We start from the raw sequence: 26,551 nt of genomic DNA, 5'->3' as shown, positions 1-26,551 counted from the left end.
AGGCATTATCTGTTCTTTTGGCATCTATGGATACCAATGTATAGCCAGTGCTAGCAAGATTCACAATGTGTTCAAATCCAATGGAGATTCAGTGCCAAAATAACCCAGATCAAAACTTAAGTCTTTTCTTGGCAATCTCAGTTTTCATGAGGCTTTCTTTTATCACACTACATGCAGGTTAAGCAAAATACACTCCCCTCACAGACACAGAGACCCCAAGGTAAGTGTTGCAATTGAGCGTTGTGGTGACAGACCTTTTATTTGTGTTTCTTGCCCATCTTTTACTGGCATGGGGCAATAATAATCTTTACGAAACTGGAAACAAATCTAAAAGTGGTTCTCCACTCAAAGAGGATCAGAAATCAGAGCATAAAAAGGAGTTCGCCTGTTGGCATTCCTCTTTTAAGCAGAACACCCCAAAAATGCAAGCAAAGCTTTTAAAAGGATCATAGCTCTCTAGCCCAAGAGAAAATCTACACAATCCATTTCTTATAGACAGGCCCAAGAATTAAAAGAATACAATGGTAGAAACAACAAATTCAGTGCTAGAGGTGAGGGAAAGCAACAAATACATATTAATAGTGGCCACACTGGGGGCATTTCCCCTGGAGTCAATCGGAAGTGAACCAGACTCCTACATTACATGGAAAATGTGGAACGAAGAGTTCTTTTAAAACAGGCAGACACATCACTTACATCTGGACTCTTTAAGGTGCTGTCTAAGGCCAATCCTGGACCAAAGCCAGTCAGTGCTTTGACATAGGTGGAGGGTGGTAAGGATCTCCGACATTGAGTGAACACAGAAAATGCCAATGATTTAAGGTGCTGGGAATACAGGTGCCGATCATCATTTTTCACAGGTTGTAACAGATACTGGCATGGAACAATCTGAGAAGAAAAAATAGATTTTTTAAAAATGGAAGTGAACCTAGGCCCAGTTTGTAAAAATTCATAAATGACCAAGCCTTATTAAAATCTTACTCCAATACTTAAGTCCCAGCCTCAAAAAGATGCACCAAGCCCTGGTCAAGTGCTAAAACCAGGATAAGTAGCCATTTCTAATACCACTCCTGGAGTATTCAAGAGAAATTTAAGAGGACCAGGCTTTTCAGTCCTGCCATCTGAGAGGAGAAATAAGGGCCATTCCAGAGGCTGGAAAATCATTTCTGCATGACAACAGTGACTACGCTTCAAAAGTACTTCACTGCCTGTAAAAACACTTTCAGATGTCCTGAGATTGTGAAAGGTGCTGCAGAAATTGAAATCATTCTTTTGTCAATGACTTTGTACTACTGTGTAACGCAATAGATCAGAACACCAAGTAACAATGATGAGGGAGTTACCACTCTCTCCAGGGAGGACCGTTTATGCAGTGATGTTCCACAGTACTGGACATCCTTTAGTTTTTTTGCCCAAACAATATTTCTTCATGTAACAGCTTCAAAAACAAGTCTCAACAGGTTGTTTGACTGTCACAATTGTGACCATAAGGAGTGGCTGGGGGAAGAAAGGTACAGAGGCCAAAGCAAGCCCAAGCCTCATACTTACCGTTTCAAACACTGGGAACTGGATAGCAAATCAGAACCATACACCACAGCTCATCTTTTTATTTCCTCCCCTCCTCTGGCCAGTACTGTCCCAAGATAGTCTGCATTGGAGCCTCAATTATTCTCTATATGTACAAATGGCTTGTATAACACAAAAGAGAGCAGATGCCCAAGTTGGCCAACATCACAAAGATTAGTGCAATAGAAAGCAGCGTAGACAGACGCATAGAATTACATAGGGCTGAATCTTCCATGGAGTGCTAATCACCATCTGATTGCCACTCCACTCCTTTTTACTTATCTTAGTACCTGGACCAGTTGAAAAATGAGCAGCACAACCGCTCCTGGAGTTCTGTGCTGCCTCCTTTTCACAGCACCAGCTGCCGTAAACCAGTAACTTTAAAAAGGTCCCAGCCACTTTGACAGAGAATAGGTAAGCATGTAAGGTAGCTGGGGTCTTGGTGAGGGAGGGGGTGTTTGTATCATAGTTACCCATGACTTAGAAGTGGTTTTAATCCTTCTAACTTTTCCTGGATGACAATTTAAGAGTCGGAACCATCCAAAGTCTCCAATTTATATCAGAATTTCAGACAGTTACAGGCGCAAAGTAATTGCCCAACAGAAGTTGAAATTTCCTGGGCCATTCCCATGCATTCAGGGGTGGTGGTTTGGGGGGTCCTCCCTGGGGTGCAACCCTCCTAAGAACGGAAGATCTGAGCCATAGAGGCATTGATTGATTAAGTGAATAGCCAAAATTGTTACATGGGTTTCAGCATAGGCAAGTGATGTAAAATATATGGGTTTACATGTACATGCTATGAATTTTAGGTACTGTACTTTATAAATGCATAAGAGTTAACTGGTGTGTGAAGAGCTGTTTGTAATGATTAGGTTAGTCGTAAATAAAGGATGTCACACGATTATTAGGGATAACATTTTGCATGAAATGAGACATTTATAGAGATCAAGGATAAGGTGGTAGAACAATTCAGAATGATTAAATGAAAATTAGGACAATTTAAAATATTAAAAGTCTACCTGTAAAATACACAGTTTAACAGTAAGAAACAGAAAAAAAAACATTTAGAAATGACTAGGCTGTTTGCATATTTTTTACTGTATTATTACACTGATTGTAATTGTGAGACCAAAGAACAATTTAGACTCCAAATCATCTGCATGCCTTAGGCTTTGTTAACCGTAGTTCAGGATGTAGCTATAATTGTGTATCAATCATCTATTGATGTAACTGTGAATGGTGTATTGATCATATTAATTGTGCTAGGAATGGTGCGAGTCAATTATCTTTACAAAATATAGGAGGGGAAATCCTGGATACCAGAGCTAGAAAGGGATAAAAGGACTCTCTGAAAGGGTTCAGCATGCAGCCGTACAGGTCACAGAAGAAACAGAAGAAAGAAAAAAGTAGTCAGACCAGACCTAGCATCGGCCGGTATCCGAGCTACTTCAGAGTGTCAAGGTCTCTGTGACTCATATTGCCTGGTTAAGTGTTGCTTTATTACTTAATAAATCCGCTTTATTTGTTACACTGAAACTACTGTCTGCCAACTTCTTATCCTGTCAGGGATCCAAATTAAGGTTCAAGCAATTTACAGCACGTTAAAGTGAAGTTATCCATTTAGTACCAAAAAATGATAGGTCCAAGTGGTGAAAAACTAGGAACAGTAGAACTTGAAAGCAATTTAGGAGTCAATGGACACAAATCACTAAAATGGAGCTCTGATGGAAGGTCATAGACCTGAAATGTTGGGCAGGATTTTCAGGATGGCAGCCCTACTATCATTTAACACTCCAAAGAGCCTTAACTGGCTGGAGATGGGGCCTCCCATCTTAGGTGCAAGTCCCACCTCAGAGTGCTGCCAATCTGATTTGCAGCAGCAGTGGCCTGGACTGGGACTACAAGCAGTCTCCAAATTCAAAACCCCAGAGTCCAAGACCAGGTGAGTGCTGATGGAGATGCAGGGAGCACCCAGAGGTCAGCCCTTGGAGTGTAGAGAGTGACCAATGTGGAAAGGGGTCCCTAAAGGAATGCAACTTTGCCCCCACCCTCTTCCTGCATGAAGAACGAGCAAGGTGACCTGTGAGGATTCCACATGCCTCTAAATCCCCTCTATCAGCCTCAAATTTGAGGCCAGGTGGGAAGCTGCTCAATAATTGGCCACTTAAGGGCCTCAATTGGTCGCCCTAGTCCTCACCCACTTCACTAAAAATTGCGGACAGGTTGGGGAGGGTGTCAGGGTAGCAGGGACGCCACCCGGGCAATTTTACATGCTCGCCCCCACACCCCGACACTTGCAAGCTTGCAAGCAGGAGACCATAAAATTCTGTCCATTAACTTGGTGTTTCTCTTTCCACAGGTGCTTCCTGGCTGAGTCTTTCCAGCCTTATCCGTTTTTTATTTCGGATATCAAACAACTGCAGTATTTTGCTCTTGTACGCTAAAATAATCAAAAAGGCTAATGGAATGTTATCTTCTAGGACTATAGAGGGCAATAATATGGGGGGCGGTTTGCTACAGCTATACAAAGCCCTGGTTAGACGAATCTGGAGTACCATGTAGCGTTTTGAGCACCATATCTTATAAATTAAAAACAGGCCTTGGTGCAGCACATATTCACTAGAATGTTAAGAGGGATCCAGATTATGAGAGATTACATAAACCAGTCTTAAATTCCCTGGAGTCGGGAGTTGAAAAGGAGTGCAAGAGGAGTCAGGAGTTGAAGAGGAGCGCGGGAGGAGTTGGGAGTTGAAGAGAAGCTGGGAGAGCAGGGGTGACTGAGGGAGTTTGGTGAGGAGGGAACAAGGTGATCCTTTGAGTACCGTGAGTACGGCCGGGTAAGCATTTACTACTTTTATTGCTTATAGTTTTTAAGGTCTTATTTTGTGGTTCATCGTTTGTAGGGGCTATATTCTGTAGCAACGAGGAGCAGGGAAGAAGGGCCCGAGAGTAATTGATATTAAATATCTTCCAAAAGGTTTAATTTAATTTAAAGGGGTAAGTCATGGCAGGAGAGCTCAAAGCTCTCCAGCAGTGGTGTGCTCCTCCAGCTCTGTGTGGGAAGCCAGGAGCATTTCCAGTGCCTGGGGCCAGCATGTGTGCGGGAAGCGTCTCCAGCTGCAACTCCTGGAAGCCCAGGTTTTGGAGCTGGAGCGGCGGCTGGGGACACTGTGGAACATCCGCGAGGCGAAGAGTATCATGGATAGCATGTATAGAGAGGTGGTCACACCGCAGGCTAAGAGTCCACAGGCAGGAAGGGAATGGGTCACTACCGGGCAAAGCAAGAGGGCTAGGCAGGCAGTGCAGGAATCTCCTGTGGCTATTCCCCTGCAAAACAGATATACCAGTCTGAAGACTGTTGGGGGGAAATGGCCTCTCAGGAGAAATCAGCAACAGCCAAATTCATTGCACCGCGGTTGGCTCTGCTGGGCAGGGGAGGAGTAAAAAAAGTATGGGAATGCAATAGTTATAGCGGATTCAATTGTAAGGGGAATAGATAGGCGTTTCTGTGGCCGTAAACAAGACTCCAGGATGGCATGTTGCCTCCCTGGTGCTAGGGTCAAGGATGTCTCAGAGCAGCTAGAGGACATTCTGAAGGGGGAGGGTGAACAGCCAGTGATCGTGGTACACATTGGTACAAACGACATAGGTAAAAAAAAGGGATGAGGTCCTAAAAGCAGAATATAGGGAGTTAGGAAGCAAGTTGAAAAGTAGGACCTCAAAAGGTAGTGATCTCAGGATTACTACCAGTGCCACGTGCCAGTCAGAGTAGAAATAGCAGGATATATCGGATGAATACGTGGCTGAAGAGATGGTGTGAAGGGGAGGTTTTCAGATTCCTGGGGCATTGGGACCGGTTCTGGGGGAGGTGGGACCAGTACAAACTGGACAGGTTACACCTGGGCAGGACCGGGGCCGATGTCCTAGGGGGAACATTTGCTAGAGTGGTTGGGGAGGGTTTAAACTAAAATGGCGGGGGATGGGGACTTATGCAAGGAGTCAGAGGAAGGGGAATCAAAGACAAGAACAAAAGACAGAAAGCGGAATAAGAAAAGTGGTAGTCAGAGAAATCAAGGGCAAGAATCAAACAGGGCCTCAGTGAAAAATAGTGGGAACAGGACAAGTAATGTTAAAAAGACAAGCCTTAAGGCTTTGTGCCTTAACGCAAGGAGCATTCGCAATAAAGTGGATGAATTAACCACGAAAATAGATGTAAACAGGTATGATATAGTCGAGATTACGGAGGCATGGCTGCAGGGTAACCAGGGATAGGAAATGAACATCCAGGGGTATTCAGTATTTAGGAAGGACAGACAGAAAGGAAAAGGCGGTGGAGATGCATTGCTGGTTAAAGAGGAAATGAACGCAATAGTGAGGAAAGATATTAGCTCCGACGGTGGAATCTGTATGGCTAGAGTTGAGAAACACTAAGGGGCAAAAAACGTTAGTGGGGATTGTATATAGACCCCCAGACTGTAGTGGTGATGTTGGGAATGGCATTAAACAGGAAATTAGAGACGCATGTAATAAAGGAACATCTATAATTATGAGTGATTATGCATATAGATTGGGCAAATCAAATTAGTAACAATACCAGGGAGGAGGAATTCCTGGAGTGTATACGGGATGGTTTTCTGGACCAATACGTTGAGAAACCAACTAGAGAACAGGCCATCCTAGACTGGGTATTGTGTAATGAGAAAGGAATAATTGGCAATCTAGTTGTGCGAGGCCTCTTGGGGATGAGCGACCATAATATGATAGAATTCTTCATCAAGATGGAGAGTGACGTAGTTGATTCTAAGACTTGGGTCCTGAATCTTAATAAAGGAAACTACAATGGTATGAGGTGCGAGTTGGCTATGATGGATTGGGAAACCTTACTTAAAGGGATAACGGTGGATAGGCAATGGCAAACATTCAAAGAGCACATGGGTGAACTGCAACAATTGTTTATTCCTGTCTGCCACAAAAGTAAAACAGGAAAGGTGGCCAAACCATGGCTTACAAGGGAAATTAGAGGTAGTATTAGATGCAAGGAAGAGGCATACAAATTGGCCACAAAAAACAGACCTGAGGATTTGGAACACTTTAGAATTCAGCAAAGGAGGACCAAGGGATTGATTAAGAAGGGGAAAATAGAGTACGAGGGTAAGCTTGCAGGGAACATAAAAACTGACTGTAAAATTTTCTACAGGTATGTGAAGAGAAAAAGATTGGTGAAGACAAATGTAGGTCCCTTACAGTCAGAAACAGGGGAATTTATAATGGGGAACAAAGAAATGGCTGACCAACTAAATACATACTTTGGTTCTGTCTTCACAAAGGAGGACACTAACAACATACCAGAAATGTTGGGGAACATAGGGTTTAGTGAGAGGGAGGAACTGAAAGAAGTCAGTATTAGTTGGGAAACGGTGTTGGGGAAATTGATGGGATTGAAGGCCAAGAAATCCTCGGGGCCTGATAATCTACATCCCAGAGTACTTAAGGAAGTGGCCCTAGAAATAGCGGATGCATTGGTAGTCATCTTCCGAGATTCTATAAACTCTGGAACAGTTCCTACAGATTGGAGGGTAGCTAATGTAACCCCACTATTTAAAATGGGAGACAGAGAGAAAACAGGGAATTATAGACCAGTCAGCCTGACGTCGATAGTGGGGAAAATTCTAGAGCCCATTATAAAAGATTTAATAGCTGAGCACGTGGAAAACAGTGGCAGAATCGGACAGAGTCAGCATGGATTTACGAAAGGGAAATCATGCTTGACAAATCAACTGGAATTTCTTCGAGTATGTAACTAGTAGAGTTGATGAGGGGGAGCCAGTGGATTTGGTTTATTTGGACTTTCAGAAGGCTTTCGACAAAGTCCCACATGAGAGACTGGCGTGTAAAATTAAAAGCGCATGGGATTGGAGGTAGTGTATTGAGATGGATAGAAAACTGGTTAGCAGACAGGAAATAGAGTAGGAACAAACGGGTCTTTTTCCGAATGACAGGCAGTGACTAGTGGGGTACCTCAGGGATCGGTGCTGGGACCCCAGCTATTCACAATATATATTAATGATTTAGATGAGGGAATTAAATGTAATATCTCCAAATTTGCAGATGACACAAAGCTGGGTGGGAGGGTGAGCTGTGAGGAGGATGCAGAGATGCTTCAGGGTGATTTGGACAAGCTGAGTTGGTAAATGCATGGCAGATGCAGTATAATGTGGCTAAATATGAGGTTATCCATTTTGGTAGCAAAAACAGGAAGGCAGATTATTATTTGAATGGCTATAAATTGATGGAGGGGAATGTGCAACGAGACCTGGGTGTCCTTGTACACCAGTTGCTGAAGGAAAGCATGCAGGTGCAGCAGGTGGTAAAGAAGGCAAATGTTGGCCTTCATAGCCGGAGGATTCGAGTACAGGAACAGGGATGTCTTACTGCAATTGTACAGGGCCTCGGTGAGACCACACCTGGAATATTGTGTGCAGTTTTGGTCTCCTTATCTGAGGAAGGATGTTCTTGCTATAGAGGGAATGCAGCAAAGCGAAGGTTTACCAGACCGATTCCTGGAGTTCAGAAGAATGAGGGGATATCTCGTTGAAACCTATAAAATTCTAACAGGGCTGGACAGGGTAGATGCAGGAAGGATGTTCCCGATGGTGGGGGAGTCCAGAACCACGGGTCACGGTCTGAGGATATGGGGTAGACTATTTAGGACTGAGATGAGGAGAAATTTATTTACACAGAGTGGTAAGCCCGTGGAACTTGTTACCACAGAAAGTAGTTGAGACCAAAACATTGTATGCTTTCAAGACGGAGTTAGATATAGCTCTTGGGGTGAAAGGGATCAAAGGGTATGGGGAAAAAGCGGGAGCAGGCTATTGAGCTGGATGATCAGCCATGATCATAATGAATGGTGCAGCAGGCTCGAAGGGCCGAATGGCCTACTCCTGCTCCTAGTTTCTATGTTTCTATGAAATGATTGAGATCTTTTAAAAGCAATTGATAGAGTAGATAGGGAAACTTCTGCTGGTGGGGGTGTTTAGGACAAAGAGACATAACCTTAAAATCAGAGCCAGGCCATTCAGGAGCAAAGTTATGAAGCACTTCATGTAAAGAAAGGTAAAAATATGGAACGCCCAGAAAGAAAAAATAGAAGCGGCTGCAGTTCAATGGCCAATTTACAATCTGAGATAAACAGAAGTTTTCTATTTAAAGGGTGTTAAAAGATAAAGAGCCAAGGCAGTCAAAATGGTCAAGATCTCACTGAATGGTTTACTCTTGCATTTTGGAATTCTGACAACCAAATGGCACTTTAAAACAATCCAATTTGAAGTTGCCCCATGTTAACATCCAATTGAGCAACTCAATGTAATGCACCGAATATGGAAAACTCAAGATCAGATGAACGTCTCAGCCATATAATATGAAAAATTTTCATTACTTTAAGTGACCTTGTGAATGATGAATACTATTTTCCTGTGCATTTAGACTGTTATTGCTCAGTCACAACATACTATAGTGTCTTCTAACCTAAAGGAGCAACACTTTGGCCTGTTATTCCTAAATTAGCCACTAGGAGTTAAGAACAGCACAAATGGACCTGCCCTTTCTCCATCTAAGAAAGCACAACTTCTTTAAATGGTGCTCTGCTAATTGATTTACTGGGTCTATCAATGTGTTTTGGGGCATTTTCTTATGCTATAAGCCACAGCCATGCAGCATTATTGAAGCACACTAACACAATGCTCCCATTTACGTCCTCCTGCTTCACCAAACCCCCACCCAAAATAAAGGATCCACTCAAGTGATGATAATTGATGTTAGTATTTAACTGAAACTCCACAAAATCATAGAGTTCTGATCAAACATTAAGCATCTGAACTAACAAGAATCAGCCACTCTTGTCCTCAGGCCAGATGGTACTGGAACAGGAACAGTTCAGTTACAAATACAAACACATCCATTATTTTCTTCAGATCCTGTGCCGCAAAGACTACAGAGATCAAAACAAACACAGCACAAGCTGAGAAAACACTTATCAAACAAGTGGCTCACTCCAAACATTTCCTGCTTAACCAAAAAGAGACTTTTGTAGTAATTGTGATATCACTCAACAGCTCCAAATATTGCAATACATACGAACATACATTGGAACACCTGAATTAGGAGTAGGCCATTCGGCTCCTCAAGCCTGCTCCACCATTTGATAAGATCATAGCTGATCCGATTGTGGCCTCAACTCTACTGTCTACCCGCCATTACCTTAGATTGACTCGTTAATCAAGAATCTAACTCAGTCTTTTAAGATATTCAATGACCCAGCCTGCACTGCTATCTGGGGAAAAGAATTCCACAAACCAACAACCCTTGTTTAAAAAAAAATGCTCATCTCTTGTCTTAAATGGGAGACACCTTATTTTTAAAGTGTCCCCTAGTTCTAGTCTCTCCCACAAGGGAAAACATCCACCTGTCAAGTTCCTTCAGGATCTTGTGTTTCAACATCACCTCTCATTCTTCTAAACTCCAATGGATACAGGCCCAACCTTTCCTCATAAGATAACCCCTTCATCCCAGGAATAAGTTGAGTGAACCTTCTCTGAACTGCTTCTAATGCTGTTATATCCTTTCTCAAGTAAGGAAGCAAAATGGATAGTTATTAGAGTAATTTTAATAGCTAAAAGAATACCCAGTGACAGTATTATGATGGCATTCTCCAAGGCATTGTTTACCAGAGGATAAATACAATGGGACAGCTTAAGCAGTAGAATGAAGGGGAAAAGAATTCAAGCAGCCAGGGAGATCATTAGAACAACATTAAAGGGCCTCAGAATTAACACAATGATGAAAAAAAGGTAAGAGGACAATGGCAAATGTGGTTTGAAAAAAGGATTTCTAAGTTTCTCCTAATACCATGCATTCGGATTGTGAAAGGTGAGGTTGGTATGTCCATAAACCTCTGATAATTCTGTTTTGTAACAATCCACTGGATGGGAACATAAGAGCAAATGAGGTGATGTGGCCCTCCAAACTTTACCTTGCTGTAAGGCAACACTATACCTGTGCTCAACAGATCCCCCTTTATAACCTCACTAGCACTGAGAAGTCACTGCTGTATAAATCCATTCTTACCACTTTGTACAGTGTGGTGAAACAAAGCAGTGTTAAATCCATTATATGGGTTCTAAACAATGGTTGGCTTGGTTTCAAGTGAAATTACACCACATGCAGTTCTTAGAAGTGGAATAAGAGCTATTTCTCTGAATGCTGAAGGCAATTTGTACCAGTAGAGAGGGAGCATATGCTATAAAATGCAGTACATTACCTCTTCTACAATCATTTCTTTGGCCATTCTACATTTAAAAGAACAGACTCACCTGCACAGATATGGCATTCTTAATGTTCTGTGGTAAAAAATGAATCATCTCCAGGTAGCAGCGCAATAGTCCAAGTGTCCAAACATTTGAAGACGACGACCTTTCATCCTCCGAATTGTAAGTAAAAGGATCCACAATGTACACAACGATGGATGGTGGGTAATTGATGGCATGAGACTCCCCCTCTGTCGGGACCCCAATTTTATCCCTTTCCATGGTGCTACGATGTAAATATAAAGTACAAAAATCAAATCAGCACACACCCAAGCACAATAAAGATGGCACATAATTGCCCAATTAAAGCAAATACTGTGGACGCTGGAAATCCAAAATAAAAAACAGAAAATGCTGGAAAATCTCAGGTCTGGCAATATCTTTTTTAAAAATTCATTCATGGGATGTGTGCTTCGTTGGCTGGGTCAGCATTTATTGCCCATCCCTAGTTGCCCTTGAGGTGGTGGTGGTGGTGAGCTGCCTTCTTGAACCGCTGCAATCCATGTGGTGTAGATACACCCACGGTGCTGTTAAGAAGGGAATTCCAGGATTTTGACCCAGCAACAGGGAAGGAACAGCGATATATTTCCAAGTCAGGATAGTGAGTGGCTTGGAGGGGAACTTCCAGGTGGAGGTGTTCCCATCCTTCTACTGCCCTTGTCCTTCTGGATGGTAGTGATCATGGGTTTGGACGGTGCTGTAGAAGGAGCCTTGGTGAATTCCTGCAGTGCATCTTGTAGATGGTACACACTGCTGCTACTGTGCATCGGTGGTGGAGAGAGTGAATGTTTGTGAGAAGAGAAACAGCGTTAACGTTTCAAGTCTATATAACTATTTGAGCATAATTACCCAAATTGTTTCATCAATAATACAATGAAAATCTTTTATGGAAACCAGGAGGTACGGCGTTTGTCAATGTCTTCCACTTCAAGGACCTGAATTCAAATCCAGTTCATAATGTGGGGATGTAAATCTTCTGAAGGTAACAGATTGGAAAGGTCCCAAGGCATACGAGTTTGGGGAGTCTCAATCCAGCTAATAGTGGGCATGGGCCAATAGCTTGGTGAAAGGGAAATCATGTTTGACTAGTTTATTGGGGTTCTCTGAGGAAGTAACAAGGGGAACCTGTAGATGTGGTACACTTGGAATTCCAAAAGGCATCTGATAAGGTTCCACATCAAAAGGTCACTAACACAAAATAGGAGCTCATGATTTAGGGGGTAACGTATTAGCATGGATAGAGGATTGGTTAGCTAACAGGAAGCAGAGAGTAGGGATAAATGAGTCATTTTCAGGTGGGCAAGCTTTAACTAGTCGAATACCACAGGGATCAGTGCAGGGATCTCAACTACTTACAATCTATTTCAATGACAGATGAAGGGTCAGAATATATGATTACTAAATTTGATGACACAAAGATAGGTAGAAGAGTAGAGACATAGTCAGAGTCCTAGAGGTCTACAGCACAGAAAAAGGCCCTTCAGCCCATCGAGTCTGCGCTGGTCAAACAAGTACCTAACTATTCTAATCCCATTTTCCAGCACTATGCCCATTGTCTTGTATGCCAAGGCATCGCAAGTGCATATACAAATACTTCTTAAATGTTATGAGGGTATCTGCCTCTACCGTCCTTTCAGGCACAAACCAGGGAACTACAGGCCAGTCAGTCTAACCTCAGTGGTCTGGAAACTATTGGAAGCAATTCTGAGGGACAGAATTAATCTACACTTGGAGAGACAGGGATTAATCAAGGACAGTCAGCATGGTTTTGTTAAGGGGTCATGTCTGACCAATTTGATTGAATTTTTTGAAGAGGTGACCAGGTGTGTAGATGAGGGAGGTGCATTTGATGTAGTCTACTTGGACTTTAGTAAGGCTTTTGATAAGGTCCCACATGGGAGACTGATAACAAAGGTAAGAGCCCATGGGGTCCAAGGCAATTTGGCTAATTGGATCCAGAATTAGCTGAGTGGCAGGAAGCAGAGGGTGATGGTCAAGGGGTGCTTTTGTGACTGGGTGCCTGTGTCCAGGAGGGTTCCACAGGGATTGGTGTTGGGTCCCATGCTGTTTGTGGTATATATAAACAATTTAGACTTGAATGTAGGAGGGTTGATCAGTAAGTTCACGGATGACACGAAAATTAGTGGGGCGGTAAATAGTGAGGAGGATAGCCTTAGATTACAGGAGGATATAGACGGGCTGGTCAGACAGGCTGATCAGCGGCAAATGGAATTTAATCCGGATCAGTGTGAGGTGATGCACTTGGGCAGGACAAATAAGGCACGGGAATACACAACGAACGGTAGGACCCCAGGAAGTACCGAGGATCAGAGGGACCTTGCTATCCACTGGTCCCTTAAGGTAGGGGGACAGGTAGATAAGGTAGTTAAGGCGGTATATGGGACACTTGCCTTTTTTGGCAGAGCCACAGAATATCAGAGCAGGGAGGTTGTGCTGGAACCTCAGGTAGATTGTGAGAAGGTATAAAGGAGCCTGCAAAGTGATATAGACAGGCTAAGTGAGTGAGCAAAAAATTTGGCATATGGAGTATAAATGTGGGATGATGTGAACAAGTCCATTTTGGCAGGAAGAACAGGAAAGCAGCATATTATTTAAATGGAGAGAGATTGAAGAACTCTGCAGTACAGACGGATCTTGGTGTCTTGGTACATGAATCACAAAGTTAGTACGCAGATACAGCAAGTGATTAGGAAAGCAAATGGGACGTCGGCATTTATTGCAAGGGGAATGAAATATAAAAATAGGGAAGTTTTGCTACAGTTGTACAGGGCGTTGGTGAGACGACACATGGAATATTTGTACAGTTTTGGTCTCCATACTTAAAGGATATAATTGCATTAGCAGTGTAGAAAAGGTCTATCGAATGATTCCTTACGAGGAAAGGTTTAATAGGTTGGGCCTGTATCTATTGGAATTGAATAGGTTGGGCCTGTAAGTTTTGAAGAATGAGAGGTCATCTTATTGAAACATACAAGATCTTGAGGGGACTTGACAGGGTGGAGGCTGAAAGGATGTTGTCTCCCTTTGTGGGAGAGATTAGATCGAGGGAACATGGCTTAAAAATAAGAGGTCTCCCATTTAAGGCAAAGATGAGAAGAATTTTTTTCTCTCAGAGGGTCATTAGTATGTGGAATTCACTTCCCCATACAGCAGCTGAGGTTGAGCCATTGAATATTTTAAAGGCTGACAATCAGATCAGCCATGATCTTATCAAATGGCAGATCTGGCTTGAGGGGTTGAATGGCCTACTCCTATTCCTAATTAGTATGTTTGAATGTCCGTATGCAGGAGAAATGTAAGGAAGAACTTTTTTTTTAAAAATGCAGCAAGTGATAATGACCTGGAACACTCTGCCCACAAAGCCTGTGGAAGCAGAAACAATCAATGATTTCTAAAGAAAATTGATAGGCATTTGAAGGAAATGAACCTGCAAGGCTATGGGCATCAAGCAGGGGAGCGGGACCGACTAGAGTGCTCAGCAGAGATCCAACATAGGTCAAATAGCAGCCTCTTATGCCATAAATGACTATGACAAAGCCCGATTGGGACAACATTCGGAGTATTTTACAGTTCTGGGCACCACGCCTTAGAAAGGATATACTGGCCTTGGAAGGAGTGCAGGGAGATTCACTAGAGGGTTGCCAGAGTGCCAAAGATTAAATTAGTAGAGATTTCATAAACTAGGCTTGTACCCTTTGAAACTTAGAAGGTTAATAGGTGATTGTATTCAAGTTTCTGTATTTTGAAAGGAACTAATAAGGAAAACACAGAACAAGTTTTCTACCAGTGGAGTGTAAGGTATGGGGACATAACCTTAAAATCAGAGCCAGGCCATTCAAAAGTTAGGAAATATTTCTTATACTAGCTCAATAAATAATTTTAAATCCGAGATCACTAGATTTTTGCTAACAAACGGACATAGGCCAACGTGGATAGATGGAGTTAGGATGCAGATCAGCCGTGATCTCATTGAATGGCAGAACAGGCTCGAGGGGCTGAATGGCCTCCTCCTGTCCCTCTTAACTGATTGCCAGATGTCAATCCTGAAACAACAGTGAACTGTGTGACAATATCTATAATTCGTATTTAAAAAACCTGAAAGCATTTAACCATTCTATACATAGGTCAAGGAGGAAACCAAGTTCTTTATGACCTGGTTTGCATCCACAAATAATAACAAATGAGTTACAACAAATAACATCCCTTTGACATCCCTAACAATTAAAACAGGAAATGGATTGCAATTGTGTAGGGAGATATTTTTACCAATGTACAAAATACATCTTCTCACCTCTCTGGAGGCTCCTGGTGCTGTTGCACTGCTCCACCCGCTGTTGAATCACCAGATGTCCCATTATTCTGCTGCACTAGCTGCCCACTCTGGGAGGCTGAACCCTGCATAGTCACAGTACTAGAGGAATTATTCAAATGTGTAAATGGAGGAAAGGAGGAAGACTGTTTTACTGTAGACAATGCACTGGCCACGTTTACAGGTGCTGTGGGCACATTCGATGAAGTACTACTGACAACAGTAGCTGTTATGGCAGTGTTTGCTAAAGTATTGGCTGGTACAGGAGCAGAGGTGGAGGATGTGGTAGATGAACCCCCAGCAGGAACCTGTACTGGAGTTTGTGATGTACTGGATCGACTGCAAGAGGAAACGAGGTTAGGCTGCGACAACAAAGAACTGTCCAATGTTTGACCAGCAAGGTATGGGCCTGAAATGAGAGGAAACATATTTTTTTAAATATATTACATCAACTTCAAATTTCTCAGGCATTTATCAAAGGAATTCTTTTTCTCAGGTAAAAAAAAATTGCTGGAAACACAGCACATCAATGCAGGCATCTAAAAAAGGGGGAAATTTTTAAAATTTTTCAAGTCGAGACTTTTTGATAGTCGTGACCAAGGTTCTCAATCTGAAATGTTAAATTTTTTTTGCAAAAGCCGATAAAAGCACTGTGTATTGCCAGCAATTTTTGTTTCTATTCATGGTGTCTATCCGACGTTTGCATAACCTAAGACTGAATAAGCAGCACATGCAAGTAAATGGGAGAGTGAAGCCAAGCATCCAAGAGCCTTCTTTTTGAACAACATTGCATAATGGTGTGCAGCCACTGGCAACTGTCACTAATAAAATGTTTCAGGAAATGTATCCTAATTTGAAGAAAAATGCTTGTACAATCCACAATATAAGTACTAGATACCCAGACTCTGCACCTCTATTAGATTCTCATTCCACAATGAAAAAAACGAAAGCAGCAGACAAGGAGAGCATGCAGCAGACAGATTCAAAACTGCTGTAGGTTTTCTACAGATATATTAATGACCAGCCATGCCCATGAAAATCCTGTAATTTTTAATATTTTGCTTTTACTCAAAGACAGAAATCAACCCAATTTAAACCTTAGTCAATACAGTAATTAAGATATTAGTTCACTTTTGAATTAGCCTAGTGATATTTCATTACCTTTACTGTTGTCACAAGTACTTACCCAGATCATGTCTGCATACTTGAGCATAAAGTTTCAGTTTGGAAAATGCTTCACTGCTAGCGTTCACACAGTGCTGAGAGAACCAGTCATTTACCGGCTGCTCTGCAATTTTCAAGGCTGCTTTGGTCCCCACTTCCATAATCCCATCAGGAAGCAATTTCGAGATGGGCCTGTGCTGCCCAAGTCTGCAGGACTACATTTCAAACAATTTTTGTTTTAATTCTCATCATTAATTCTGCTCTGAGATTGTACATCAAACTATTATACTAGCTAACAATGTGAAAGAATTTTGTTTTGAACATTTTAAAGATATTCACATGAATCAATCAAGCATGACTGCTTACCTCATAGACTGCACTGAGATCACGAAAGAAACTCCTCGCTCCATTTAAAAGCGCCTCGTTTTCTGGACAGACTACAACGTAACCAATATCCCTTTGTGATCCATATGGCTCCAGGAGAAGTTTCTCCCAGTACGGCAACGCAAATGGAGATAAAACCAAAAAATCACATTCATAACCCAACATAAATGTTGGGATAGGTAGTGGTTCTGGAGACTCGTCTGTACCTGGGTAAGAAGAGAGAGCCCATTAGTCAAGGGCTGCTTGCCCAAAATATCCAATACATTAGACCTTTCTGTTTTGCTTCAAATTGTCTCCTCTCTATAAATTGATTACTCATAATTTACACAATACAGTTGCATCTTTATAACTACAGAGTTTAAGATTATTGCATCAGCTTGGACCGCCTGATGATGCCTCCTGAGTTTCGAGTCCCTCACCAGAAGTTCAGGACATATTCTAGCCATTGATTACAATGAAACAGCTTTTTGGTACAACCAAGCCATATTGATATTATTCCTCCACACAAGCAGTGCTGTTAATGTTACTTGCCCACTATATTAAGGAAACTTTTAAGTGCTGAAGAATGCGCTCTTCCTGATCTTTGAACAAGACATTATTCAAGCATACAGGAGCTTGAGTTAATACCATGGCATCTTTTTTTACTTCAGGGAGTTATCCTAATTTCTTCAACAAGATTTATTTTTAAAACAGTACCATTAAAACTGTTGCCAGATTCACCGACATAAAATGCCCTACACCAGGAGTCCTTTATTGTGCTGCATTTGAAGATGCTTCGACAACATCGTAATCCAAGAAAAAAAGGAAATGCTCTTTAAGATCATTGCTCTATTAATATTTCTGCAGGGTAAGCATGAAAGAAGCTTAATGTTAGTTTGGTTCAGTGGCAACAATCTTGCCCGGGTCAAAAGGTTGCGAGTTTAAATCCCACTCTAGAGACCTGAGCTCATAATCTAGGCTGGCAGTTCAATGCAGTGCCGAGGGTATTACTGGAGGCAGTGTCCTTCAGGTAGGGCAAAACCAAGGTCCCAGATGCCCTCCAGAGTGGTCGTAAAAAAATCCCATGGTATTATTCAAAAAAGGGGGAGCCAGAGAGTTCTGGTCCTCTTTTATCCCAAAATTAGCTAATCATTATTTTATTGTTATTTGTGGGACCCTGCTATGCACAAACTAGCTGCCTACTAAGCGACAGTGACTCAATTTCAAAAAACAATTCATTGGTTGTAAAGTACTTTGGAGCATCCCGAAGACATGATAAAGTACCATGTAAACACAAGATATTTCTCTAGAGAAACTATTAGTAATTGTTACTCCATGATAAATGACATGTTAAATGACAATCAATCACTCATTAATCATAAAAGGAAGAAATGCCAAAGCTCAGCATTGGCCCAATGGCCCAAGATGAAGGTTTGCATTTAAGGGAAACATACAACTATAATATTCCAGCGCTTTCAATAAGAAAAATAGCTGTGATCCAAACAAGCAATTTCCATTTTATATTCAAAACAAATTTCTGATTTAAACTGTAACCTTCATCAGCGCCAATCAGGATAGCACAAGCAATCACCAGAATATAGTTCACATTATAAAAGCTAGACCATCCTTTCAGCTGCCTCTGCTGCAACCCTCACCTACCTCAACCTCCCTACCTTCTGCTCCCTCAATCCGATTCCCATCAAACTGCTGACTACTCAGCTTCTCTTTTTGAACCCATGCTAACTGACGTTGCAACTGGTTTCCTCCCCTCTGGTACTGTTCCCACTTTGAAAACCATCATCCCCTCATCTCTTCAAAAGATCTTGCACATCCTCGCCCTGCAAACTACTACGTCATCTCCATTGCCTCCTTTCTCTCATAAGTCTTTGAACATATTAACTTCCAAATCCATGCCCACCTGTCCTAAATTTCATGTTTGAATTTCCCCATGTCAGCTACAGCACAAACAACAGTAACCAAGGTCACAAGTTACAAGATCCATGACTAAAAATAAAGTGCCATCTTTTCTCAATCGCTCTGCACCCTCTAGCACACTATCTTCCCTCCAAAATCTAGCCTCCGTTGTTTAGCTTGTTGAATGTTCTTGCTCAGATCTGCCTTTACCAATACAATCATAGCCAAAGCATCTCTAACAATAGCCTTTCATTTTAATTTCTGTCGTCTCGCAATATATAAGCACTGTGAACACATGTTGCTAAATATTCAGTGATCCACAAGATTCAGTCAAGACAGCAAAGAAAACTGTTATGATGTTGTACTGAGCTCACTAATTCTAGTGATTTAGCGAAGGGGCAGAATCCAGCCTTAAAATGTCTGCATATTCTGCCATGTTCTCAAATCTCTTCAGTTTAAGAAGGATCAACGAATTACCGACGTTGCAGAATTAAATATGATTTTGCAAAGTACTGACAAGACACTTATTTTGATGCACAGTACATAGTCCTTGAAAGTAAATAAGCTGGGTTCAATGTTGCACATTGCCTCCTATAAAGACAGCAGCCACGCATGTGCCCTGCTGCACACTGTCCCCTATAAGGATGGCAACCATTAACCTGGGCCTACCATCAGCATGCAACTGCACATGTATGGCATTGGCAGCAAACACAGCTTTGTTTAATAGTAAAGCAGCATTTATGTCAATAGTAACATTAATCAGACAGCTGAAAGATATAAATCATAATAATGAGTAGTTTAATATTAATCACCACCCCTGTTCAAACAAGCATCAGCAGCGGATATAAACCAAGCCTTCAAATGTTGTCTCAGCTCACAGCATATACCTCCCCCTGGTCAGGTTTAAGGAGTAAATAGAGTTCTGTCCAATAAAAGAGGACTAGTAATACTGGGGATGTTATTTCTTGATAAATATAATTTTAATGTACTTACCAGCTATAGATGGAGACAGGGAGGGGATTGGGGCCTCAGGTGATATCTTTTATTTTCTTTTAACTCTTCATTTGCAATTATTTCTTTTTGCTAGCCTGACGTCAAAGATTATGCCTAGTTATGATCTATCCCGCAAACAGGTGCTTGTGCATTTTAATGAATTCTTACGATCTGTGATTAATCATCCAGTTAGGATGGGCATCCAACAACAAAAAGCATCATGTCTGGCAGAGGAAAAGGAGGCAAAGGATTCAGAAAAGCCGGAGCAAAGCGGCATCGCAAAGTGTTTTGTGATAACATCCAGGGCATCACCAAACCAACCATCCGCTGCCTGGCTCGCCGTGGCAGTGTCAAGCGGATTTCGGGCCTGATCTACGAGGAGACCTGCGGGGTGCTGAAGGTTTTCCTGGAGAATGTGATCAGGGATGCTGCTGTCACCTACGCCGAGCACGCCAAGCGTCACCGCCATGGATGTGGTGTACGCACTGAAACGCCAGGTCTGCACTCTATGGATTCGGCAGCTGAACCAATCAACCAGATTTTAACAAAACAAACAGGTCAGAAGACAATGCTGTCCAACAAATGGGCATTTATTTTCTCCTCTAGACTTTGGGTGCAGAGGGACAAAGTGAAGGGGAATGGTAATCAGTCTAGATAAATGGAGCTCTGGGCATTCTGAATTCAGTTGACATTACTAGAGAATTTAAAGAATTGAATTTTGACAATTATGTCCACTACCACCTCAAAATAGGGCAGGATTCACTGGCTTTTAAGTCAAGCTTCAATTACCAACACTAATTGAAAAGCAGTATACTGCATATGTTATAAATCAGAAATAAAAACTGAAAATGCTGGAAACACTCAGCAGGTGATGACTGCACCAATGGAGAGATAGAGGTAAAGTTTCAGGTCTGTGACCTTTCATCAGAACTGGGAAAAGTTAGAAATGTAATAGGCTTTGAGCAAAGGGTGGGTGGGGACAAGGGCAAAAGGAAAAGCTGTGATAGGGTGAAAGTCAGGAGAGATTGAATGACAGAACAGCTAGTCTTCCAGGGCCAAAGGGAATGGTGAAACAAAAACAAAAAAGTTTCTTTCATAATTCTTTCCTAAACCAGTGCTCATTATTTTTGCCCCTTGTGGGTTGTGGTTTCCCTCTAATCAAATACATAGCATATTTTAAGTTTCCTATTTATGCATCATATGCTTGTCAATTTTCAAGTTAAACTGAAAAAATCCAATAAATGTTCTTAGTCATCCTTTACCCCATCAACCTCCATACAAAACTCTCCAGTGTTTGTTCATTAAATTTAGAAGAATTGAAATACGTACATTGCAAGGTTCCCCAACTCTCCACTCTTCAGCCCCCCAAGTTCTTTCGCCATAGCCTACATTACCAGGCAAGTGAAAACCTCAATCAATTAAATTCACCAGCTGCTTTTCCCACGGTCAATGCTACTTTAATATTTGCTCCCAATTGAAGCTTCCGGTATGACCCAATTTTTAAAAACTGAAGAAAATTAAGTTGCCAACCACGTGAATTTGGTACAAATAATTAACAACTGAAGGAAGAATCACCAAAACAGGAATGGGAAAGGTGAGCAAGACAAAAAGCTGCAAATCCTAATCAGAAACTGTGATAACTATGGCACAGGGAGGGGCATTCTACCCAACCACTCTACATCTGTGTTTACGCTCCTCTCGAGCCTCCTCCCATTTTTAGCATCTAAACCTACCATCATAACCCTCTATTCCCTTCTCCTTCAAATGCTCCTCTGGCTTCCCCGTAAATGCTTCTATACTTTTGCTTCAAACACTGCCTGTGGTAGCACGTTCCACGTTCTCACCATTCTTTGGGTAAATAAGTTTTTTTCAGAATTCTCAATTGGGTCCCTTGGTCACTATTTTATATTGATGCCCTCTCGTTGTGCTCTCCCCAAGAACAAACAGAAATGCTCTCTGTATCCATGCCATCAAAACCTTTTACAATTTTAAATACTTCTATTGGGTCAGCCCTCAGCCTTCCCTTTTCAAGTGAAAAGAGACCCAAGTCTGTCAATCCCTTCCTGATATATACGCATACGTTTCTGCAAACATTCTTGTAAATCTTCCCTGCAACCTCTCCAGTGCCTCTATGTCCTTTTTCTAATGTGGCAGCCAGAACTGCAAGCAGTACTCCAAGTATGGTCTACTCAAGGTTCGATAAAGGTTTAGCATAACCGCCCTATTTTTCAATTCTATCCCACTAGAAATAAAACCTGATGCTTATTTTTTATTCAATCATAGGATGTGAGCATCATTGGCAAGGCCAGCATTTGTTGACTACCTTTAATTGCCCTCGAAAAGGCAATGCTGAACCACCTTCTTGAACCGTTGAAGTATTACATGAATGTATGAATTAGGCCCCTCGAGCCTGCTCCGCCATTCAATAAGATCATGGCTGATCTGATCGTCGCCTCAATTCCACATTCCCACCTAGCGCCGATACCCTTCGACTCCCTTGTTAATCAAAAATCTACCTCTGCCTTAAAAATATTCAATGACCCTGCCTCCACCGCTCTCTGGAGAAGCAAGTTCCAAAGACTCGCAACCCTCAGAATAAAATCTCTCCGCGTTAAATGGGAGACCCCTTATTTTTAAGCTGGTGTCCCTAGTTCTAGTCTGTCCGGCAAGAGGAAACATCATTTCAGCATCCACTCTGTTAAGCCCCGTGAAGATCTCAGATCACCTCTCATTCTTCTAAACTCTAATGGATACAGGCCCAGCCTGTCTAACCATTACTCATAAGATAACTCCCACCCCATCCCAGGTATCAGTCGTCAAGTGAGCCTCCTCTGAACTGCTTCAAATGCATTTATATCCTTTCTCAAATAAGGAAAGCAAAACTGTACACAGTATTCCGGATATGGTCTCACCAATGCCCTGTACAACTGTAGCAAAACATCTAGTTTTATATTCCATCCCTCTCGCAATAAACGACTACATGCCATTTGCCTTCCTAATCACTTGCTGTACCTGCTTACTAACTTTTTGTGATTCATGTACCAGGACACCCAAATCCCTCTGTACCTCAGTTCTGCAATCACTTTCTATTTGAATAATACGCTGCTTTTCTACACTTCCTGCTAAAGTGGACAAGTTCATATTTTCCCAAATTATACTCCCATCTGTCGAATTTCTGGCCACTCACTTAGTCTTTCTATATTCCTTGGCAGGCTCCTTATATCCTTGTCACAACCTACTTTTCTACCTATCTTTGTATCAGCAGCAAATTTAGCAGCCATACATTCGGTCCCTTCATCCAAGTAATTGATATAAAATATAAATAGTTGAGGTCCCAGCACTGATCCCTGTGGCACGCCACACATTACATCTTGCCAACCTAAAAATGACCCATTTATCACTACTCCGTTTCCTGTTAACTAACCAATCCTCTATCCATACTAATATGTTACCCCCGATGCCATGAGCTCTTATTTTGCGTATCAACCTTTCATGTGGCACCTTGTCCAATGCCTTCTGGAAATCCAAAGGCACATCTACAGCTTCCACTATATCCACATTGCTTGTTACTTCCTCAAATAACCCTAATAAATTAGTCAAACATGATTTCCCCTTCACAAAACCATGTTGACTCTGCCTGATTACACTGAGATTTTCCAAGTGCCCTGCTATAACCTCCTCAATAATAGATTCCAGCATTATTCCTATGACAGATGTTAAGCCAACTGGCCTGCAGTTTCTTGCTTTCCTCACTTGAATAGGGCAGTTACATGTACTGTTTTCCAATCTGATGGAACCTTTCCAGAATCTAGGGATTTTTGGAAATTTAAAGCCTATGCAACTACTATCTCAGCAGTTATTTGTTTTAAGACCCTAAGATCAAGTTCATCAGGACCTGGGGACTTGTCAGTTTTTACTTCTAATAATTTTCTCTGTTCCCTTTCCCTGGTGATTGTAGTTGTTTTAAGTTCTCTCCCTTTCACCTCCTGATTCACAATTATTTCTCGGATGTTATTTGCATCCTTTACAGAAAGAGATGCAAAATATCTGTTCAATTCATCCGCTATTTCCTTATTTTCCACTACTAATTCCCCAGATTCTCTCCCCAGAGGACTAATGCTCACTTCACTTACACACTTTTCCCTTTTAAAATCCTGTAGAAACTCCTACTGTTTTTACATGTCTAGCTGGTTTCCTCATACTCACATTTTCCCTCCTTAAAAGCTCTTGGTTATTCTTTGCTGCTCTTCATATTCTGACCAATCTTCTGACCTGCCACTTATCTTTCCAGAATTATAAGCTTTATCTTTCAATTTAATATTATCTTTAACTTCCTTAGTTAGTTACAGATGATGTTTCCTTCCCTTAAGAGTCCTTTTTTCTTAGAGTCTTACCTGGTGTAGGTGCACCCACAGTACTGTTAGGAAGGGAAATGCAGGATTTTGACCCAGGGACGGTGAAGGAATGCCGATATAGTTTTAAGTGGTTTGTGTGGCTTGGAGGGGAACTTGCAGGAGGTGGTGTTTCGTTCCACGTAATGCCCTCATTCTTCCAGGTGTTAGAGGTCACAGGTTTAGACGGTGCTATTGAAGAAGCTTTGGCGAGTTGCCGTGGTGCATCTTGCAGACGATACACATTGCTGCCACCGAGCATCAGGAGTAGAGGGAGTAAATGTTTAAGGTGGAGGGGATGCCAATCAAATGTGTTGCTTTCTGTTGTTGGGAGCAATTATCCAGGAAAATGGGGAGCATTCCTAACTTGTGCTTTCTAGATGCTGGGCAGGCTATGAGGCATATTTATACTGTGGCTCCAAAAGCACCCAGAGAGGTGGCAGCATAGCAGCATTATCACTGGACTAGTAATTCAGAAGCCAAGGGTAATGCTCTGGGAATCCAGATTCAAATCCCACCATGGCAGTAGTGAAATTTGAATTCAATAGAAATCTGGAATTAAAAGTCTAATGGTGACCATGGAACCACTTTCATAAAAACCAGCCTGGTTCACTAATGTCTATAAGGGAAGGAAATCTGTCATCCTTACCTGGTATGGCCTACATGTGACTCCAGGCCCACAGCAATGAAGTTGACTCTTATTGCTCCACTGCAGAGGGAGCTGGCCAAGTCCAAGACTGGGTCTGCGGCAGGTGGTACAGGAGCCAACAGGAGGGAAAAACATGCCTGTCCTCATCCTCACCAACCTGCCTGCCGCAGGTGCATCTGTCCATGACACTATCAGTAAGAGTAATCACCACACAGTCCTGGAACGAAGTCCCATCTTCACATTGAGGATATCCTCTATTGTGTTGTGCGGCACCAGCATGGTGCTAAACGGGATAGATTTCAAACAGATCTAGCAAGTCAAGACTGGGCAATCATGAGGCGCCGTGGGCTATCAGCAGCAGCTGAAATTGTACCCAACCACAATCTGTAAACTCATATCCCCCACTCTACCATTACCACCAAGCCAGGGGATCAACCCTGGTCAACCAACAGTGCAAGAGGGCGTGCCAGGAGCAGCACCAGGCATACCTAAAAATGAGGTGTCAACCTGGTGAAGCTACAGCACAGGACTACTTGCATGCCAAACAGCATAAGCAGCAAGTGATAAACAGAGCTAAACGATTCCACAACCAATGGATCAGATCTAAACTCTGCAGTCCTGCCATATCCAGTCATGAATGGTGGTGGCTCCACAAATAACTCAATCCTCAATGATAGAGGAGCCCAGCACATCAGTGCAAAAGATGAGTCTGAAACATTTGCAACAAACTTTAGCCAGAAGTGGTGAGTAGATGATCCATTTTGGCCTCCTCGAGGAGGTCCCCAGCATCACAAATGCCAGTTTCAAGCCAAGTCAATTAACTCCACGTGATATCAAGAAACAGCTGAAGGCACTGCATACTGCATAGGCTTTGGGCTCTGACACTATTCCAGCAATAGTGCTGAGGACTTGCGCTCCAGAACTTGCCTCACCCTTGGCCAAGCTGTTCCAGTACAGATACAACACCAGCATCTACCGGGCAATGTGGAAGATAGCCCAAATATGTCCTCTGCATAAAAAGGATAAATCCAACCCAGCCAATTACTATCCCGGCCATCTACTCTCAATCATCAGTAAAGTGATAGAAGGGGTCATCAACAGTGCTATCAAGCAGCACTTACTTAGCAATAACCTGTTCATTGATGCCCAGTTTGGGTTCCACCAGGGCTATTCAGCTCCTGACCTCATCACAGCTTTGGTTTAAACATGGACAGAAGAGCTGAACTCCAGAGGCGAGGGAAGTGCGATTGCCCTTGACATAAAGGCCGCATTTGACCAAGTGTGGCACCAAGGAACCCCAGCAAATTGGAGTCAATGGGAATAGGGGGAAAAGCACTCGGCTGGTTGGAACCATACCTAGCACAAAGGAAGATGGTTGTTGGAGGCTAATCATCTCACTTCCAAGACATCACTAGTTAATGTTTGTGGAAGAGGTGCCAATCAAGCAGGCTTTGTCCTGGATGGTGTCAAGCTTCTTGGGTGTTTTTGGAGCTGCACTCATCCAGGCAAGCAGAGTATTCCATCACACTCCTGACTTGTGCCTTGTATATGGACAGACTGACTTTGGGGAGTCAGGTGGTGAGTTACTCGCCACAGGATTCCTAGCCTCTGTCCTGCTTTTTTTTTAAAAATTCATTCATGGGATGTGGGCTTCGCTGGCCGGGCCAGCATTTATTACTCATCCCTAGTAGCCCTTGAGAAGGTGGTGGTGAGCTGCCTTCTTGTAGCCACAGTATTTAAATGGCTAGTCCAGTTCAGTTTCTGGTCAATGGTAACCCCCGGGATGTTGACAGTGGGGGATTCCGCAATGATAATG

General features: G+C 42.4%; 1 protein-coding gene across 2 annotated transcripts in view; it reads right to left on the bottom strand.

Moving 5' to 3' along the window:
- Positions 1 to 26,551, bottom strand: part of med13a (mediator complex subunit 13a) — a 191,958-nt gene that overhangs the window by 22,521 nt on the left and 142,886 nt on the right. For both annotated transcript variants that reach the window (XM_078548226.1, XM_078548227.1), the window contains exons 19-23: positions 16,792 to 17,015; positions 16,448 to 16,640; positions 15,244 to 15,670; positions 10,938 to 11,157; positions 697 to 888 (exon numbers count right to left, since the gene is read on the bottom strand). In XM_078548226.1, the coding sequence (XP_078404352.1) occupies positions 697 to 888; positions 10,938 to 11,157; positions 15,244 to 15,670; positions 16,448 to 16,640; positions 16,792 to 17,015 (1,256 nt within the window). The remainder of the gene's footprint in view (positions 1 to 696; positions 889 to 10,937; positions 11,158 to 15,243; positions 15,671 to 16,447; positions 16,641 to 16,791; positions 17,016 to 26,551) is intronic.

Source organism: Cetorhinus maximus, chromosome 9 (genome assembly GCF_964194155.1).
Source record: "Cetorhinus maximus chromosome 9, sCetMax3.hap1.1, whole genome shotgun sequence".
NCBI lineage: Eukaryota > Metazoa > Chordata > Chondrichthyes > Lamniformes > Cetorhinidae > Cetorhinus > Cetorhinus maximus.
Note: the sequence above shows the minus strand (reverse complement) of the source record. Positions and strands in the feature narration are given on the sequence as shown.